The sequence below is a fragment of the Chrysemys picta genome, chromosome 1 (assembly GCF_011386835.1).
Source record: "Chrysemys picta bellii isolate R12L10 chromosome 1, ASM1138683v2, whole genome shotgun sequence".
Taxonomy (NCBI): Eukaryota; Metazoa; Chordata; order Testudines; family Emydidae; genus Chrysemys; species Chrysemys picta.
Window position 1 is genome coordinate 329952380 of NC_088791.1, and position 21615 is coordinate 329973994.

The 21615-nt window shown below is 42.6% G+C and overlaps 1 protein-coding gene across 2 annotated transcripts in view; it reads right to left on the reverse strand.

Annotated features, from left to right (window-relative positions):
• The window catches only part of LOC122172105 (uncharacterized), a 160530-nt gene that overhangs the window by 77800 nt on the left and 61115 nt on the right, over positions 1–21615 (reverse strand). For both annotated transcript variants that reach the window (XM_065581672.1, XM_065581671.1), the window contains exons 10-13: positions 21273–21333; positions 11076–11145; positions 7279–7337; positions 4031–4261 (exon numbers count right to left, since the gene is read on the reverse strand). In XM_065581672.1, coding sequence (XP_065437744.1) covers positions 4031–4261; positions 7279–7337; positions 11076–11145; positions 21273–21333 — 421 coding nt within the window. The remainder of the gene's footprint in view (positions 1–4030; positions 4262–7278; positions 7338–11075; positions 11146–21272; positions 21334–21615) is intronic.

The following is a 21615-nucleotide window of genomic DNA, read 5'->3' on the forward strand; positions in this document are numbered from 1 at the left end:
AGGTCATCTAGTCCAGCCCCCTTCTCAGAACAGGACCAACCCCAACTAAATATAGTATAGTAGGTTTCAATTATATTTGCACCCACTTTAAGATCCTTGTAAACTTCAAGAGCACTGTAAAGGGACATTAGGGTAAATGAGACTCAGGCCCTAGCATTCTGATTTGATTACATTTTATGCTCAGGTGTTATTGCAAAGATATAAATGAGGGCCCAACATGCAGGGCAATGGAGAATCAGGCCTACTGTACTGAAATGGTGCAGAGTGCCACAGTCTCCAGTGTGGCCGAGCTGTATTCAGCAAGATGGGGGTGTGCAGGGGAAAGGCAAAGAGAGCTAAACACCTTTATGTTTAAAGATAAGTTGGGGGAAGGGATAGCTCAGTGGTTTGAGCATTGGCCTGCTAAACCCACTGTTGTGAGTTCAATTCTTGAGGGGGCCATTTAAGGAACTGGGGTAAAAATCTGTCTGGGGATTGGTCCTGCTTTGAGCAGGGGGTTAGAATAGAAGACCTTCTGAGGTCCCTTCCAACCCTGATATTCTAAGTTGGTTGCAGTGGAAGCTGGAGAGTGGGGTGCTCCAGCTCTTTGCAGGATAAAGCCCAATGTTCTCAGGTGTTTGGGCAAAACCTGATCCTATTGTGATCCTGGTAATATTGCCACTGACTTCAACAGGACCCAAATCTGACCACTGCAAAAATAACTAAAAATTTGGATGCTTAACCAGATTGGCCTAAGACTAACACAAAAACAGCTTGTCTCATGGAATTTTTATCACATCCACTCCCTGTCCCGCCTGGAACCTGGCATTGCAGAAGAACATGGGAATAGAAACTGGCAAACAAAAAAAACGTCAGGACAAATTTTCAAACCTCAAAAATGTTTTGGTTCCATGTTCAGTTCAAGTTTTTTTAAAGGTTTGGGGGGTACTTAATAGAGCTATTTAAAAATGGATGATTTTTTGTGAAAATGTTATCAAACATTTAATGGAAAGTGTAGTTGAAATTTCTAAAATTTTGACCAGCTTATCCCAACCCATTCAACCATCCCTAATGTTAGTACCGATTGTGCATGTTCTGTTGCTATCAAAAACCTTTTTGGTACCAGCATCCAATCTGGGAGTTCTCCTGCATCTATTACCTTATCTAGGTGTGCAATATTTATTGCTCTGATGAAAGATGACAATTAATCCTTGAATTTACAGGCAGTATGGAAAGAAAACCACTTGGCAAACCAGTAGGTTTATCAGCATAGGCAGTGGTCTATTTGTTCATGGGATATGTGTGTACTTTAAAGAGAGGAAAATCGACACATCACAATTATCCTATGTGGATTTGTTGGGGAAGAGTAAACATGGTTTTTGTAAAGGGAAATCATGCCTCACCTATCTACTAGAATTTTTGAGGGGGTCAACAGGCATGTGGACAAGGGGAATCCAGTGGATATAGTGTATTTAGATTTTCAGAAAGCCTTTGACAAGGTCTCTCACCAGAGGCTCTTAAGCAAAGTAAGCTGTCATGGAATAAGAGGGAAGGTCCTCTCCTGGGTCGGTAACTGGTTAAATGATAGGAAACAAAGGGTAGGAATAAATGGTCAGTTTTCAGAATGGAGAGAGGTAAATCATGGTGTCCCCCAGGGACCTGTACTGTTCAACACATTCATAAATGATCTGGAAAAAGGGGTAAATAGTGCAGTGGCAAAATTTGCAGATGATACAGAACTATTCAAGATAGGTAGGTCCAAAGTAGACTGCGAAGAGTCACAAAGGGATCTCACAAAACCAGGTGACTGGGCAACAAAATGGCAGATGAAATTCAATGTTCATAAATGCAAAGTAATGCCCATTGAAAACATAATCCCAGCTATACATATAAAATGTTGGGGTCTAAATTAGCTGTTACCACTCGGGAAAGAGATCTTGGAGTCATTGTGAATAGTTCTCTGAAAACATCCACTCAGTTTGCAGCAGCAGTCAAAAAAAGTGAACAGAATGTTGGGAATTATTAGGAAAGGGATAGATAATAAGACAGAAAATATCATATTATCTCTATATAAATCCATGGAATACTGCATGCAGATCTGTTCACCCCATCTCAAAAAAGATATATTGGACTTGGAAAAGGTTCTGAAAAGGGCAACAACAATGATTAGGGGTATGGAATGGCTTCCATATGAGGATCGATTAATAAGACTTGGACTTTTCAGCTTGGAAAAGAGATGACTAAGGGGGGATATGATTGAGGTCTATAAAATCATGACTAGTGTGGAGAACGTAAATAAGGAAGTGTCCCACTGTTCATATGTAAGATATGTAACAAAAATCCAGCTGAGAAATACCCATCTTGATCTCCAAGATTTATATCTCACTGTAAAATTGCTCTCCAAGTGTCTAAGCTCCCCCCATTTTTTTTTGCTGTGAAACAGATACAAACTAGTACTTGTAAAGTCTCACTTAGAAATGAAATATGAGATCATTTTCAAGCTATAAAAGTATATTCTGCTCTTACAACAAAAGAATTGCCTTAATTAAAGCTGTAGTTCTGTTTTCATTGTTTCTTTTCTCTTTAATTTAATGGCCCTGTTAATGCCATAAGGTCAATAAAGTTAGCAGTATGTTGAACTTATACAACTGGTGGAGATTTTTGTCAAGCTTTACTGCACATAAGAACAGCCATACTGGGTCAGACCAATGGTCCAGCTAGCCCAATATCCTGTCTTCCAACAGTGGCTTAGGGACACTTCAGAGCATGGTTTTGCATCCCTGCCCATCCTGGTTAATAGCCATTGATGGACCTACTTCATGAACTTATGTAGTTCTTTTTTGAACCTTGATATAGTCTTGGCCTTCACAAAGAGTTCCACAGACTGACTGTGTGTTGTGTGGAAAAAATACTTCCTTTTGTTTGTTTTAAACCTGCTGCCTATTAATTTCATTTGGTGACCCCTAGTTCTTGTGTTATGAGAAGGAGTAAATAACAGTTCCTTATTTACTTTCTCCACACCAGTCATGATTTATAGACCCCTATCATATCCCTCCTTAGTCATCTCTTTTCCAAGCTGAAAAGTCCCAGTCTTATTAATCTCTCCTCATACAGCAGCTGTTCCATACCCCTAATCATTTTTGTTGCCTTTTTCTGAACCTTTCCCCAAGTTTTTCCAATTCCAATATATCTTTTTTGAGATGGGACAACTAGATCTGCACGCAGTATTCAAAATGTGGGCGTACCATGGATTTATATAGAGGCAATGTGATATTTTGTTTTATTATTTATCCCTTTCTTAATGATTTTCCAACATTCTGTAAGCATGTTGTGCCATTCTGATAGTCTACTCAGTGAGGAGCACCTACCTCTGCAAATAGACCCACTGAAGTTAATGGGAGTGTTCATGCAATAGAGCACTATTCAACAAAGTGAGGAGATCAGAATCTGGCCCTGACCATGTAAAAGTTTCTGAAGTTTTCCCAACCCCCTCCTGAAAATTGAAACCGCAGACTTTTATTAAAAAGACTTCAAAAACTAGACTACTTTTTATATTATGAACTGAACTAGGCTCTCTGTTGCTTTGGGGCATTCAGTCAGCTACCTTGCATAATTCAAATCCTTAAAGCCCCAAATAATCCAAGTCTATGCTCAGTTTGCAGAAAACCGACAGAGGAAAATAGTTGTTCCGGATATTTCCAATACCATATGGCAAATTGCATTTTCTGCCGTTATGCGGCACATTTTAACTCCAAGGAATTTGTAATTATATTCCACTAATTGGCTCCATTTATTTCTTTAGCAGGCTTCCCTTTCTGTAAAAAAGGGAATGAAGTTCTATCTTTACCTGCTATGATTATCACTTGTATTATATGTGTAACTGTTCTTAGAGGAAAAGGAATGTAAAAGGCCAACTAATAAATAGGCACGAAACATGTATCAAATGAGGGCAGCTCTTTTGTCTAAATGCTCCATATTCAAGAGATACGAGTTGTCCAATTATCCCCTATGTTTTCTTTCAGGGTCATCTGAGCGCTAAGTACATACTTACAAAGATATCACCTGTTTGGAGAGTTTGAATGTGAATGTATTTGTGTGCAGCTTCCTCTCCTTCCTTTATTCTAGTGCTCTCTTCTGTGTCCGTAATCACAGCCTTTTGGGTGTACCTTGATGCTGGTTGTTGGTGCTCAGCTGTTCTTTTTTCTTTCTGTAGCACTGGCAAGAGGCACTCCTCTTTATTAAAAGTTTCTGAGAATGGAACCTTCTTACTCTCAGGTTCCCTCTGCGGAAATGACACATAAAGTAATTCACTTGCTTTGGATCTAGAAAATGGATCTAGAAAATGCCTTTTAGAAATGCACTGGTACAGTTGATGATGCCCTAAAAATCTATAACGATGTATGGACTACTAAGTCACATGTGGGACCCAGTGTGGTAGGTGGGCTCAGAGGCTGCCTACCAGTCAGGTGAGTTCACACAAAACAGCTGGAGCTGGGGAAGAGAAGGACCTCCATTATAACTTTTAGCCTAGTGGATCAGTACTAACCTGGGATATGGGAGACCCATAGCTCAAGTCCCCCCTTCTCTTGAAGGGGGCAGGGAAAGAAGGGATTTGAACATGGCTCTACCACCTCACAGTTGAGTGCCCTAACCACTAGGCTACAGAGTCATTCTAACTCTTTTTCTGGCTCAATGAATATTTAATTATTTAATTTAAGTGGAACAACTTCAATAGGAGAAATTGAGGGAGCCCTACCTCAGAATATCACATTGGCCAGTGGTTAGGGCACTCACCTGAGATGTGGCAAATCCTTCTCATCAGACGGGGGAGGGGGAAGGGGACATTGCACCCCATATTCTTCACAGAAATATTACGATGATATGATTATAACATAATCATAATGTATTTTATGCAAGATAAGTCATGTGAGGTGTTATTGGAAAGGTTACGATTTGCTGACTATGGTTATCCTATTTGCATGCATTTATCATTTTTGTATCTGAAGTTATGAATATTGACTATGTATCTGTATTTCAAATGTAGTTACACCTCGGTAACGGTCACTAAACAAGATTTTTTCAGTCTATATTGTGGGTGGTGAAGGGCATACTCATGGCAATGAGCCATTAGGAAAAAACAATAAGCCTTAGGAGAAGCTTATCTCCCACCTGGAATGCTACAGACAGCCTCTGAGTAATGGCTGCTAGGACTCTACAAAGACATGTGATGTAACCACATGTCTCTAGACTCCATCTTGGGATGTCAGTGTCTTTCCACAGACCACTTTGGGGACAAAGGGTTCCCCGCCTTATATGCAAAAGCTAGATAAGGCGGGGAGTGACATCATCTGTACAATTCCCTGTGCAGCGCAAGACGGTATAATTTTGGGTTTATACTCCAGAGGGGGGTGGGCCTAAGGAGCTGGGAGTAGCTTTCCCATGCAGGGGCTGGTCAAAGAGCCTGCCTGTAACTGCAGCTGGGTGTGTCCCTACCTGTATCGATGCTGGTGAAAGTGCAGGCTGGAAGGCTTTGTAGCTTGTCACAGCAGTACAGTATTAGAGGGAGCCCAGGCTGGTGGATCAGGGGGCTTAGTCATACCCCAGTTCCAGGTGGTACCCCGGGGGAACCCATCACAGGGGGGACTTGAACTTGGGGTCTCCCACCACCTGAGTACCTTCACTACTAAGGTAAAGTTTATAAGGTGGGTTGTTTCCCACACGCAGGTGTTTAGTTTGGAGCCCTGCAGGCAACCTAGTCGGCCGAATGTCTATCTTTCCCTGATTCATGGATCACAAGCAGAGCTAAGTGTCTCCCTGCAGCCCGGACTTAGGCACCTAACTCCATGAGAGGGGTGGGGCCTAGCACATACACTTCTGGTTGGCATCTCCCATTGGCTAGTTTAGGCAGTTCCCTGCCTAGTGTTCTGGCTTTGTGGTTTGTAGTCTAAGGTGCCTATCTCGACCGGTTCATTGTATAGGGAACCTAGGCACCTAACTCCGGCTTTGTGGATTGCAGTGCTGTCCTGTGATTTTTCTAGGCACCATGATGCTCAGAGGTGCAATGTCTAAGTCCCTTTGTGGATCCCACCATTTATCTTCAACTCTTTCTACTCTTTATTAAGGCTGCCTTACTAATGCTTCTCCTTCTTTGATCCCTCCAGGAAAAACCCATATAGAGAAAGGATGGTCTTGTAGTTAAGCACTGGACTCAGATGCAGGCAATTGAACTCCTAGCTCTGCCACAGATTTCCCATGTGGCCTTGGTCAAATCACTTAACCACTCTGTGCCTCACACCCTAACCTTCTGCTTGATATTATACCCTTTAATTGTCTTGTTTATTTAGAATGCAAACTCTTTGAGGGAGGAGATATCGGTGTGTTCTATTGTGCCTAGAAGGATGGGTCTCTGATATTCAAATACTGACTCTTGACCAAAAAAGTGAGAGATGGCACATCATGGGAGTCTTTAGCAGTGGTGCATCGTGGGAGATGTAGTCTGGCTGGGGAGCTCTGCTCACAGAGAAGAACGGGGATCTGAGGCAACTAAATTACAAGTCACATGTGCCATAGTGTTGGCATTTCTAAATCAAAATGTTTCAATTTTCAGCCGAAGTATTTAAGTTTTGGGACTGTAGGTTTTTATTAATGAAAACTATAAATTTTCCGGACATTTTTGCAAAAAGTTTAGTTAAGTCTAAAACACAATTTTCTGTCAAAACAATTTCAGTGGAAAATTTCCAGCCAGCCCTTTATGCATGGGAACCATATAGGTATAGAATAAGTAAGTAATCTGCCCAGGATCAAATAGGAAATCTGTGGCAAAATCAAGAATAGTACCAGATCTCTTGAGCTCCAGGAGATTATTTTAGTCATCAGATCATTCTTCCTCTTGTGCACAAACTAACACACAACATGTGCTCTTAAAATGCATAACCTAGTGTCCCAAGGTTTAATATCTTTTTCTCTGTTTAGAAATGGAATCTTCCAGTAGCACTGGGAAGCAGCTATTGTAACCTACTGAGAATTGTATTATGAATGCGAAGGATTCTCTTCGCTTTCTCTCTAGTACATTACAATGTTATCTAAAAAATTATTGCTTCTCTTTAACTGGAAAGTGGCAGTGCTACCGTGTGGCCAGCCAGAATTAACATTTTTTCTATTAGATTTTCGGCATGAAATATTAGGGCACGCTTTTAAAGTTTCAAATTGCAAATATCATCATTAATTTTCAAGTTAATGTGGTCAACCTTTCCCACACGGACAGCATTTAAATGAAATTAGTGAAATGAGCTACAATACCTTGGTCAGGGCCTCATACGAATACCCTTCATCATTAATGGGCTCACAGTAGAGTTGGGCTGTAATTAATAACATCTTTGGTTACTAAAAACAAACACCATGAACTGAGTATGTCTCTATCATGATCAAGGCCTTTACATATAGGAAAGACGTCTATGGCCATTTGCTGTAACTGGCCAAATAATATAATATAATATAATATAATATAATATAATATAATATAATATAATATAATATAATATAATATAATATAATATAATTAATACATGCATACCTATGTCTTCAAAGCAGTGGGTAGGATATTTTCCAATTAAAGGGATAAATTCTCCTGTCTGCATCCACAAAGGATGGGGAACCAAGGCCAAATGTGTCATTCACATTATTTTGCGCTTTACTTGTTCAAAGTGCTTTACAAACATTAATTGCTTAATAATCCACATGACATACACACTTTTCCCCAGAGGGATAAATTGACTTGTCCAAGACAGTGGTATGTGTACCTTGGACGTATGCAGTGGTCTTCCAGGGGGCACATCAACTCATCTAGATAGAATATCGGGGTGGGAAGGGACCTCAGGAGGTCATCTAGTCCCACCCCCTGCTCAAAAAAAGACCAATCCCCAGACAGATTTTTGTCCCCAATCCCTAAATGGCTCCCTCACACCCCTGGGTTTAGCAGGCCAATGCTCAAACCATGGAGGTATCCCTCCCCTCTTGTAAAACTAGCTGTCTAGTTTTACAAGAGGCTACCTAAACGTCACTAACAAACTAAAATTTCATGCAGACAATGACTTGTTTACACTGCTCTATATACTATACACTGAAATGTAAATACAATATTTATAATACAAATGACTTATTTGATAATTATATGGTAAAAATGAGAAAGTAAACATTTTTTCAGTAATAGTGTGCTATAGCACATTTGTATTTTTATGTCTGATTTTGTAAGCAGGTAGTTTTTAAGTGAGGTGCAACTTGGGAGTACACAAGACAAATCAGACTCCTGAAAGGGGTACAGTCATCTGGAAAGGTTGAAAGCCACTGGTAAGATAACCAAAAGAGGAAATCACAAGACTGGAACCTAGATCTTACAACTCCCTATCCTATGTGTCTAGTCCACCTGACCACACTGCCAGCCCTGACAGGATATTCTGATATCACAATATGTTCTCTCACTTCATTTGATTCTTTGTAAGCCTATATCTTGGTACTGGAGCTGGTCAGAGAAAGGAAATTCTATTTCATGGAGGATTTCGATATTTCAAAATTTCATTTTACTTGGATTTGGAATGAAAACCTGGGCCAGGGCTCCCCGACTCTCAGCTCCCTGTCAGCCCGCCAGGCAGGCTGCCTTCAAGCCAGGTGGGCAATCCGGCCTGAAACAAGGCAGGTTTCACAATCCGCCTGGCAGGCAGGATTTTGTCACAATTTCTCCAATCAGCTCGAACTGGGAGCAGGTTTCCCAGGCTGGGCGGGGGAGGACAGTGGCAGATCTGAAGCATTATCTCCTCCCCCCTCCCACGCAGGCTTAAGATAAGGCTAACAAGATCAGAAAACCCCTTTGCGGACTAAACTCATGGATGTCAGGGTCACCACCAGTGATGGCTACATGGCAGCCTCATTCTTGGAGTTAAGCCCTGGACTGCCACACTGATGACTATAGGCTTCTTTTGGTGTCCTGAGAACTGTGGATTCAGATATAATTGAGAGCAGGATTTGGCCCCCTATCTTTAACTTTTGCTCCTTTCCCTGAATGGGTTCATTCAGCATTACAAAGAGAGAGAAGAATTCTCCCCTAAGCTACATATGGTGGATCTTGATCTCAATCTTCTCTTCTCCCTACAGAAGCAAGATTCCTATTGCTATCTGTGGTAGTTCTGCACCTTTAGAGATAGCAGAATACTGGAAGTGAGATCTGTCTGGATGCATTTGAGATGTATATTTTGCCCAAAAGGGAGGAAAAAATGAAGTTACCTCACAGTGTGGGTTGTGCCTGATATGAAATGTTCTCATTTGCTACACTATTCACAGTGTAACTAAATGAAAGTTTAAAAAATAATATTGTGACAATGTGTTAAAAGAAAATTGAATCAATGGAGTTCCAAATCATAAATAATAGCCAGACATGGCATAATGGAGTGGAGCATCATAGCCAAATATTCTAAGGAGAAAGAATTAGCCTGAACCAGGATCAGAGCCACATTGTGCTATTTACTATAAATGGAGTAAGGATACAGCTACACAGCAATTAATCACCTGCAGCTGGCCTGGGTCAGCTGATTCGGGCTTGCGGGGCTTGGGCTGCACGTCTGTAAAATTGCTGTGTACATGGTTGGGCTCGGGCTGGAACCCGACCTCTGGGATCCCATGCGGGGGAAGGATTCCAGAGCCCAAAAGTCTACACTGCAGTTTTTAGCCCTGTAACTCACACCCCACAAGCCCGAGTCAGCTGACCTGGGCCAGCTGTGGCCATGCCGTGGGGCTTTTATTCCAGTGTAGACGTGCCCTGTCCCAAAGAGTTTAAATTCTAGACAAAGTGTGGGAGAGGAAACAGAAACACAGAGAGCTGAAATGACTCACCCCAGGTCACCACTGAGAATAGAACATGGGTCTCCTGACTGGAGCTAGGTGAAATGTTTTGGACATATAGTTTCATCACAAAAATTGCAATTTCAATCGACTCAAAACTATTCACAAATTTGACACAAATTCACTGAATAGTTTTGGCCAAAAAAAAAAAAAATGGGACCAGATTCATGAGGAGGAATATATACTTAATCCAGTGGTTAGGACACCTCTGGGATATGGAAGACCCAGCATCCCTGCTCTGGAGCAGGGACTTGAATCCAGGTCTTCCCTCTCCCAGATGAGTGCCCATGTCACCTGGCTACAGTCAGTCACTCTCTCACTCTCTTTCCCCACTCCATGACTATTTGAGAATTTAATTTATACAAAGTGAAAAAACTTCACCTACCTCAGCATATCCTATAGCCTGTGATGTATTGTTGGAATTACAACCTATCACTTTAATATTAGGAGGAGTGTGTGGGGGTTTCCTGGTCCTGGTTGTAAGTTGGGGGCTCTGTAGGGCAGAATGCAATCAGTCTGTGAAAAGGCAGCCTACAGAAAGGTGGAGTGAGTCATGCCTCTTTGCCTTATGGAGCAGCCTGCTTTGTCTCTCTCTGTTTTGGGATTCTTGTGTGTTATCAGTTTGAATTCTAAAAAATAAAGTGGTGTCAGTTTGAAATCTTCCAGCAAGAGTAGTTTATATTTTTATCTAACTTCTATGTTTATATGCTGTGAAACATAATATTGGTCAGAGGTTAGGGAATGCCAGTGCAGTAATTTGGCCAGCTCTGCTCCTGACTCCCAGGCCAGTGCCAATTCTACTGGACCATGCTGCCTCTGTGAGGCATGGAAGTCTCGACTGTTGGCTATGCACTAGTATAGTATTGACTGTATTGAATTTCATCCCGATTTCCACTGGTACGAGATCAGAAACAGATTCAGGCAAAAACATACAGTAAAAGTAATGCAGTGGAGGAACTGCAAAGACAAGTTAACAGGCTGAGCATGCAAGAATCTTAATCAAACGAAAAGGAAGCTCATAAATTCTGGGAGACCGCTCACAAAGTCTCCACAGGCATGTCCACAAAAGGGACATCTCTAATGAATCTTATCAATGCATGGAATGTAGAAAATTACATTGCAGAATGTGAGACTTGAGAAGCTGATTGTCACTGTTTAAAAAAAAACAACAAAAACCAAATGCTTCCATTAAAATGAAGACTTACAGTGTCTAAAAGACTTTAATGATAGCCGAGGTTTAGAAGATGTCATTGCCTTCAGGACCCGCAGCCTCCCCTGAAAGAAAGGACTGTTTTTAGCTCTGTGTAATTGCAGGATGTCTTCTCACTCCAGAGTGAAGGGGATTATCTCCAAACATAAGACAAATAATAAGAAATTATCTTTCTCTTCCAGGCAGCTAATTAAACAGGCCCAATATCAACAGTAATTTCTGCCGTATTGTAGCTACAAAAATTATTGTCAGGGACCAAAAAGCAGTAGGAATAAAGAATATATCATAGAAACATAATGAGGTAATTATTACCTAAATATATAGAGAAAAATGTCTTATGTTTGCAATGTAAAACTCTCAGTTATGGATTATCTTTTTCTCGCACCGATGTTTATTGTATTCTCTCTCTCTGGCTTACTTTTTCTCTCTGTACAAGCCACTGTACAGTGCTTTCTACCCAATACCGTTCCTTACATTGGAAAGATAGGGTCAGCAGGTGCTTTTCATAGAGTCCTGTAAATTTCAGATCCTTTTCATGAATGTACAGGCCAACTCAAGGAGGAAATGTGAAATTTTATTTCTGAGTCATTTAAATGGAAAATTTGCACAACAGAACTCTCAAGGATCAAACTTAATTTCCCTTCTAGAATGTGAATGGGTCTTACTTCTTACAAAATGAAATTCATGGCTACAGTGAAAAGAATCCTAAATATTTCAGAAGACAATTCCAAATGTATGTCACAATACTGTTTCCCTTTAGACCCGAGCAGCTTGAGGCCTTGAAGGTTGAGCAGTTAGGAGCAGAAATTGACAGTGACGATGCAATCGTGTTTATTTACAAGAAATGCACAAGTCCTGCTCCTACAAAGGCAGGAGGAATCCAAAACAAAAGGAACAATTTCTGAGCATACAGACCCCTGGCTAGAACAACAGGGGGAGGGATAGCTCAGTGGTTTGAGCATTGGCCTGCTAAACACAGCGTTGTGAGTTCAATCCTTGAAGGGGCCACTTAGGGATGTGGGGCAAAACCAGTACTTGGTCCTGCTAGTGAAGGCAGGGGGCTGGACTTGATGACCTTTCAGGGTCCCTTCCAGTTCTATGAGATAGATATATCTCCATATATTAATACCCAGTCAAATCCTCTATCCACCTGGTGCTAGTTTCTGGGCTGACTCTATCCAGCCTTGTTTAGGCGTGGCCTCTAAATTGTCTTTTACAACTATCTTAAATGAAGGGCACATTCATACCTCAGAGGGGTAGCTATGTTAGTCTGTATCAGCAAAAACAATGAGGAGTCCTCGTGGCACCTTAGAAACTAATAAATGTATTTATTTATTTATTTTATATCAATTTGTTAGTCTCTAAGGTGCCACAAGGAATCCTCGTTGTTTTCATTCATACATCCGTTTCAACAAGGTTTTAACTCAACCCATAGCAAGGTTTGACTCAGTTTGTAACAACAGAGTGAGAGATTTCCTGCTTCAGTGAGCATCACGAATTTTTTTTATTGCCATTGACGGAAGACACTGAATTTGATTTAATCTCCGTGACTCTTCATGGAACATACCCTGACTGTTTTTCTTTTCCCCCACAAAAAAGGCTAAATAGGAGCGACTCCGTTTGCTCATGTTGTCATGGCTCAAACTTTAGTCCAAGTTCAAATTCTACTGCTAACCCATGGGGGTGGTCATAATTTACATCTCGAGTCAATAAATGTTAGTGTTCATCCAAGTTAGGCGGGAAGTCCTCCTCCATTGAGCTCGTAAGCCTCTGAGCTCACCTATGAGATCAGGGCCCACCTGTGAGTTAGGCAGAGGAATGCCTAGAGTGAGGCGGTAGCAAGCTTTTACTGCTGAATGAGTTTAGGTGCCTACAGGGTTAAGGGGCAGCTAAGCGAGGATTTTGTGAATACCAGTAGTACCCAAATCTGGGAATTAGGTGCCTAAATCCCTTTGTGAAACTATTCCTAGCTCTCCATTCTCTCTAGGATTAAATTCAAAATACCTCCATATGGGCTAAATTCTGCCTTCGGCTGCAAACAGAGCTCCAGATGAAAGTCAGTAGAAGTCGTGTACAATCTCATTGCAACTTGTCTGTCCAATTTCAAAATGGGGCTTTTTGTATTTAAAGTTATCCAAGTACTTGAGTTTAAGGCACATTATTTTATTCTATGCCCTTTCTCTCTTCCTCACACCCTCAACTTGAGGTTCATCTCCATTATTAAACTGATCATTATTGTCAAAGGTAGCTCATTTTGTGTCTTTGGCTCCACTGTATAGAAAAGCCTTTCTATATTTCTCCACGTCATTGATTTCTTTTCCAATGCCAGTCCTGTCTTAAACCCTCCCTCCCTCTCTTTTCTTGCAGGCCTCTGATTCCTGTCCCCAGATGCCTTCCATTTTTATCCGGTCAACTTTTATGCTCGTAATCATTTAATATATTTCTTGATTGTTCATGGAACACTGAGCCTTTATGTGATTGGTCACACTGTATATTTGAAACTGACTAATGCTGATGTGCAGTGATGTGATTCCTCCCCGCTACCCCAGCCAATTAAAAAGATGCCACTTAAAACCAAAATTACTTGGCTGTCTTTTTTTTTATGTCTACAGATTTTTACAAAATTACTTCTTCCTGCATTTCTGTGTTTGACGTGCACTGCCATTAAGCTACTTTTCAAAACCTGCTTGCCAGTGCTCTTCAACCTCTCCAACGTTCAAACATTGTGTCAGGGCACAGAACTATCGGTGGATTTAAAGAGCCATATGGCAATAATGTGGCACTCCTGTAACAAAAGAAGGGACTCTTCCAAGAGAGATGGCACTTGCAGCATTTGGCTGCCTGCCCGTGTAAAACCATTGTTGGTTGGCACCAATGGCCCAAAGAAACTGGCATGCCGTCCTAACAGAAGGGCTTGAGTATAGGCAGCCAAGAGACCATATATGAACATCAAATGTGTTCTAAGAGAATAGTTCATCGCCAAGAATATATCAGTGCTTGTCTGTCTTGTGTAGTCAAGGAGAAAAGAAAACCTGTGCGGTGAGCATGGTAAGGGTTAGAGGCCTCAAAAAAATCACTCAGTTTATAGCAACCGTCACAAAATGCAGCTGATATCATTGACTAAAATTCAAGAGACTCATTATAGGTTTTTTATATTTTTGGTATTGAACACCAGAATATGGTTGTTGTTGGTATTGTAATAAACTCACTAGTGTATATGTGTACCACTGCCCTCTGCTGGGTAGCAACAGAACTGCTAAAAAGTGTGTCATAGTGACTCATAGGCCCCATACTGCTAGAGGTAACGTATTCTCCTTTAGCTTGAAAGGAAAGGGGACAGCGCTTCTGAAGTGGGAGGATATATGAGTTTTATTCCCACAGTTTGCCATGAAGTTACATGTGGGCAGCACAAGGATAAATTAGTAGCTCTTAGAGATCTTCACAAAATCAACGGGAATTTTATTTTTAAACTAATACTTCCAGTATGAGAGTAACCCTGTAGTAGTATAAATTAAAACAAAATAATCTACTGCATATAAGTCATTTTTTAAAAGGTGGCCGATGAAGATACTGACTAGAACTGGTAAAAAAAACAAGAAAAGAAAAGGTCCTTTATTTTTTCAGTAGAATTCATCATTTCAAAATTTAAAAGTTGATCAGAAGTCAAAAAAATTCCAACAAGCTCAAGAATGGGGATGAGAAGATCCAGAAATGTTCCCACTTTTTAATGTAGAAATTTAGAGCCAGCTGTAATTCTGAAACTACAAGTTTACACTATAGCAGTGGTCTCCAACCTTTTTACGCACAGGATCACTTTTTGAATTTAAGATCAACCCAGGTTTTCCCCCGCCCCTTCCCTGAGGCCCCGCCCCACTCACTCCATTCACCCCTCCCTGTCTCTCGCTCAGCAGAGTGTTGGGGTGCGAGAGGGGGTCAGGGGTGCAGACTCTGGGAGGGAGTTTGGTGCAGGCAGGGCCGGCTCTAGGATTTTTGCCACCCCAAGCAAAAACAATTTTGGCCGCCCCCCCCCCCTGTTTTTTTCTTACCCCACCCCCGGCCCTGCCTCAACTCCGCCCCTTCCCCAAATCCCCAGCCCTGCCTCCTCCCCCCAGGCTCTCAAGCCTAGGAGGGAGGGAGGGAGAGGGAGAAGCAGCGCGTGCGCCGCGGCCACTCAGGGTCTCCCCCTCCTTCCCAGGCTCTCAAACCCGGGAGGAAGGGGGAGATCCCGAGCGGCCGCGGTGCGCGAATCAGCTGTTTCGTGTGCCACGGCCACTCGGGATCTCCCCTTCCCTCCCGGGTTTGAGAACCTGGGAGGGAGGGCGAGCAGCGGCGCGCGAGCGGCAGCAGCGGAGGTGAGTTAGGGCGGCTGGGGCACATTTTTAGGGGCGGCATGGCCCACGCCAGAATGCCGCCCCTAAAAATGTGCCGCCCCAAGCACCAGCTTTTTTTTGCTGGTGCCTAGAGCCGGCCCTGGGTGCAGGAGGGGGCTCCAGGCTGGGGTAGGGGGTTGGGGTGAGGGAGAGAGTGCAAGGTGTAGGTTCCAGCCAGGAGGCCCTTACCACAGGTGGCTCCCGGCCGGCGGCACAGCACGGCTCAGGCAGGCTGCCTGCCTGCCGTGGCCCCACGCCGCTCCTGGAAGTGACTGGCTTCTGGCATGTCTCTGTGGCCCCTGGGGGCAAATGGGGCAGCAGGTCTCTGTAAGCTGACCCTGCAGTTCCTGGCCAATAGGAGCTGCGGGGATGGTGCTGGGAGCGGGGGCAGGGTGCGGAGCCACCTCCTTCCCTCCCACAGGTCACAGAGATGTGCCCGCAGCCAGCCGCTTCCGGGAGCAGCGTGGGGCCATGGGCCCGGCAAGCAGGCAGCCTTCCTGAGCCCCTTGGTGCCACCAGACTTTTAGTGGCCCGGAGTTTGCAATCCACTGGCAGAGGCTCCAGGATTGACCAGTCGATCACGATCGACAGGTTGGTGACCACTGCACTATAGCCTTAAGAATGATCCAGACCTCATCCACTAATTGTTACAAAAAATGTATTAAAACATTTATCTGGAAAACATGCACTGGGCTGAATAATTCTTTGCAAACAAATTATTGGGCAAATTTAGTATCCCTCACCTTTTTGTGTGTGTGTATATGATTTTCCGCCCCACCCCTCATATTGATCCTGAACAAAAGGAGGCAATTTTTAGCCATTTTAGGCAGTGTAGATATGGTTGTCACTTCACCTGATTTGCAATATGTGGTGTGAAAATCCATATAATCCTGGTGTAGGTCTGTGCTTCCAAGAGAAGATTGAGGCCTTGACTCAGCAAAGCATTTAAGCATGTGCTTAACTTTAAGCATCCTACTCAAGTCAATAGGACAAGTCATGAGATGAAAATTAATCATGTGTTTGGCTGAATCACAGATACAATCAATATGATTGATAACATGGTCAACATGACTGTCCTAGAGGTATTAAGCAGGTGGATTCATTTCTATCAGCCTGGTTAATTCTCTGCAGGAGGAAAGTATTGCAGGGGGCCAAAGAAAAATACAAGTAAGGGTTTTCTTTTTTCTGTGCTGACTGATACTACTCAGGATTATAGCTGACAAATCTTTGAGGTGGGATGTGCTAGACAATTGTGCATCCATGTCTGAAATCCTCGCTTTGTCATAGAGTCAAAGAGTTTAAGGCCAGAAGGGACCACCAGATCTGACCTCCTGTATATCACAGGCCTGCAGGGCCGGCTCCAGGCACCAGCCGACCAAGCATGTGCTTGGGGCGGCACCTTGGGGCAGGGCGGCGCTCAATTTTTTATTTATTTATTTATTTATTTTGATTCGGTGGCGCGGCGCTCGGAGGGGGGGGCGGGGGCTTCGGGCGGCGTGGTGCTTGGAGGGGGGCAGGGGCTTCGGGCGGCGTGGTGCTCGGAGGGGGGGTGGGGGCTTCGGGCGGCGCTCGGAGGGAGGGCAGGGGCTTCGGATGGCGTGGTGCTCGGAGGGGGGCGGGGCTTCAAGTGGCGTGATGCTCGGAGGGGGAGCGGGGGCTTCGGGTGGCACGGCGCTTGGGGGCCGGGGCTTCGGCCGGCGTGGTGCTCGGGCGGGCGGGGTCTGTATATCACAGCACTCAGCACCTGCACACTAAACCCAACCACTGAAATTATACCACATTTGTGTCACTTTAGCTATTATTTAGCTATGTTAGATGCATGATTGCCCTTCTGATTTTAGTTTGTCCTTTCCATGGCTCAGGTTATATGTAAACTGTTCTCACAATGCTTTTACTGTGTGCGTGCAGAGGCGGAGAAAGGAGGTTAAAATACTTGGTTATTATTGTTTCTCACACTTTTTGGAAAGGCTTCTCTTTGACAATTAAGAACAAACAGGTTTCATGCCCAAAGCATTTTCATAGATTTATGTTGGCTTGATTTTTTTCTTGTATTGTTTACATCGTCGGTGCCATTTTTGTATCGCATAACCAAATACCCACAATACCATTCTTAAACCAATTAAAACTAGAGGGTATGCAAGGACAATCAGCATATGATTTGCCTGGGGTATGTTAAAATGAATGTGAGAATGCCATAGTGTGTGGGGAGGGGGGGAGGGGGAAGCAGCTCACTTCCATCTGCATTTGGCCAGAAGATTATTCCCATCCTATTAGACACAGTCTTGGCCACATTCATAACCTCCAGGCTTGATTATTGCAACTCATTATTAGCTAGGAATAAAGCCACACACCATGAAAAAGCTCCAACTGGTACAAAACACAGCAACCCTTCTGCTTATCAATGCAGGTCACCATCAGTGTATCACCCCAGTGCTCCACTCTCCAGTTCAAAGTCTGTCTTCAAATTCAAAGGCCTCAAAAGGATTAGTGAGCGATTACATCTACTCTCCACAGCCCTGTCCTCATGTGATACTTGGATTCCATGGGAACAATGAAACTGTCAGCCAATATCAGGAGATTCATGAGCGTGGAAGACAGAATTTTCACAGGAGCTGGACCTAGACTATGGAACTCACTGCCACAAAGAATAAAAATGACCACAAAACTAAACATTTTTCAGAATTAAATGCAATAAACTTATTTCTCTGACTTAGTTTTCCCACAATAATTTCCACACATGGAACAAACCATTCCTTCAGACACACGAACGTAAACAAAATAACTTACTACAGGCTAATCAAGCTATTTCTCTGACAGGCTGAGAAGAAAGAATGAATCATGTTGTTTTTATTTATAAACACACGAAGAAACTCAGGTAACATTGCTAGGGACCATATAAATACACAGACAGAGTTGTCCATTGGTGTTAGCAGTGGATGGTGTGGAATTATCCGCCTTGGCTGGAGTGAAAGCAATATTCTAGCGTGGTTTACGTAAATTCTCAATAGGCCAAATTCAATGCTGGTGTTGCAGCTCAGATGAAGTCAATAGACTTACCCCAGGTCTGAGTTTGGCCCATTAATTCTTGTAACAGAGGCACAGTATAAGTAGGGACTGCTCTTCCAGAAACATAAAACAACTCTGAACCTAAATTCTTTCATTAAAATTCTGTTTCCACTGGGTCTTTTCATTGTTCCAGAAAGAAAAGATAACTTTTACTTTTCCAAATACACCTCAATCAGATGAGCCTGAATGGATCACTTGCTTTATCTTAGCCCTTCCTTTTCTCATTCAGGCCTTTAAATTAACAGTTCTTGAATATACCCCAAAGCAATTTAAACTACAGTAATGTATTTAGGAACTTTGCTGTGTGGCCCAACAAAGGATTCAAAAATCCCCTGACTCTCCCCTTGAGTCTTAATCATGTGCCTCAGAATATTTTTCCACATGCTGGTAGATTTGTTTGTTTTAACTCCGTTAATACTCTGTTCTGAATGCAAACCATTGCTAGGGGCTATCTTCTTGATTCACCCAATTAATCCCAGCATGTATTAGAATGTGGGTTTTAGAATATTTGCTTACTATACTTCATTGTATTTATTTATCACAAATTACATCTATAAAATTGGGATAATACTTACTACTAAAAACAAGACCTCAATTCTGCTGCAACTGCTGGAGCCCCACTGACTTCAGTGAAGTTTTGCAGATGGGAAGCAATATGCCCATGCACTACCAACTGCTGCATCAGAGCCTATAATTGTATCATAAGGCTATGCTATAGCATTAATTCCATCCAGGGATATGTATCAAGGATTGGTTAATGTTTGTACCACATTTTGGAAATGCAAAGCACTATATTTAACAATTACTGTTATGTCAAGTATCACTAGATCAGGGATCGGTATCCTTTAGCATGCGGCCGATCAGGGAAATCCGCTGGCGGGCCGGGACGGTTTGTTTACCCGTAGCGTCTGCAGGTTCGGCCAATCGCAGCTCCCACTTGCTGCAGTTTGCCATTCCAGGCCAATGGGAGCTATGGGAAGCGGCAGCCAGCACATCAGCCCCCATTGTCCTGGAACGGTGAGCTGTGGCCAGTGGGAGCTGCGACTGGCCAAACCTGTGGATGCTGCAGGTAAATAAATCATCCCAGCCCACCAGTGGATTTCCCTGACAGGCTGCATGCCAAAGGTTGCCAACCCCTGTACTAGATGATGCTGTTAAACATAGTCTTCCAAGTTTTTTCTTAGCACCTGGGCAAATTTTCAGTCTTGGGAAGAAATCTTTTAGTGGTGATGGTGGTGATGGGTTTTGTTTGGTCTGGTTTGTTATGTAAGGTACTGCAATAAGGAAGTGGTCTTTGGAGAGGTAACTGTGTGAGCAGCAGAAAGAGTTTGTTCTCTGACTTGGGCTCTGAGAATCAGGCATTAGTGTTGGGTTGAGATTTGTGAAAAAAGATATTGTTCCACATGCTCTTGGTTACCACTTCTGTTCCTGGACTGGTGTATATAAAGCAAGTTACACTTATAATATATCTAATATATATATTCCATTTCCTAGTTGCCAATTGATTAATGCTGGTTCCATTTCTCACTGTCATTGCTGGTCTTATGTAGATGGACAGATTACTATAGATTTATGAATACACATAATGTTCACCATATTGTGGCTTGCTACCCCCTTCTGATATCTCCAACTGTTAGTGGATCCTTTGTTGCCAAAGAGCTTGGTTTGTTTGGCCTAACAAAATGAAGGCTGCGGGGAGACATGATTGCTCTCTATGAATACATCAGAGGGATAAACACCACAGGGGGAGAGGAGATATTTAAGTTAAGGGCCAAAATTGGCACAAGAACAAATGGTTATAAACTGGTCATCAACAAGTTTAGGCTTGAAATTAGATGACAGTTTCTAACCATCAGAGGAGTAAAGTCTGGAACAGCCTTCCAAAGGGAGCAATGGGGGGAAAAAATCTAACTTGTTTCAAGGCTGAACTTGATATGTTTATGGAGGGGATGGTATCATGAGGCTGCCTACAACAGCATAGAGCCCATCCACAACTGCTATTAGCAAATATCTCCAATGGCCAGAGACGGAACACTTGATGGGGAGGGTTCTGAGTTACTACAGAGAATTCTTTCCCAGGTATCTGGCTGGTAGGTCTTGCTCACATGTTCAGGATTTAACTGATCACCATATTTGGGGTCAGGAAGGAATTTTCCCCTAGGTCAGATTGGCAGAGACCTGGGCATGGGTCACTTCCATGGTTTGCACTAGAGTAAATGGTGGATTCTCTGTAACTTGATGTCTTTAAATCAAGATTTGAGGACTTCAGTAACTCAGCCAGAGGTTATGGACCCATTGCAGAAGTGGATGGATGAGGTTCTGTAGCCTGCAATGTGCAGGAGGTCCGACTAGATGATCATGGTGGTCTCCACTGGCCTTAAAGTCTATAAGTCTATTCTATCAGGATGCAAACTTGCTGCTAAGTATTGCAGTTGTAGTTCCCAAATGAGATGGCAAGACTGGCCACTGAATAATAATCCCACAAGTACACTAGGATTTTAAAACTAGAAGATCCACTCTGTTGGTTCACTGCCACCAATGATAAAGCTGATTAAGGCTGGTTCTTTACAAAATAGTAGAATATATAACTTATTGTTAGAGTATCAGCATTTTCCCCATGGTTCTGTGGCCTTTCCTACTTTCAGCAGAAGTGGTAGTAAAATTATATATGAAACAGTAAATCAAACGCAAGTGCTGATGACCATTGGAAGAACAGAAGATACCTCCCTAGCGGTAAATATTATGGATTTACTTACTGTTTTGATCACATAAATTTTGGATGATGCCTTTGAATCCTTTGTAATGACTGTTCCTGGCCTAAAAAGTGATGGAACACAAATTAACTTCATGGCTGTAGTGATGAGTTTGTTCTCAAGAAAATAAATGCCAGTAAGGTAAAATGAAGAGATTATAAAAAAAATAAAATGAACAGATCAGATTGTCACTTTAACAGCTAAAAATAAATAGGACCATTACTAGCTTCCATTGCCCTTTGCTAGAACTTGGAAGAACAACAATTATTTCAACAACAGTAAGTTGTGAGACATTGAATCAAGGGCCAGTACAGAATGGCCTATCCCAATCAGTTATAATTTTCTC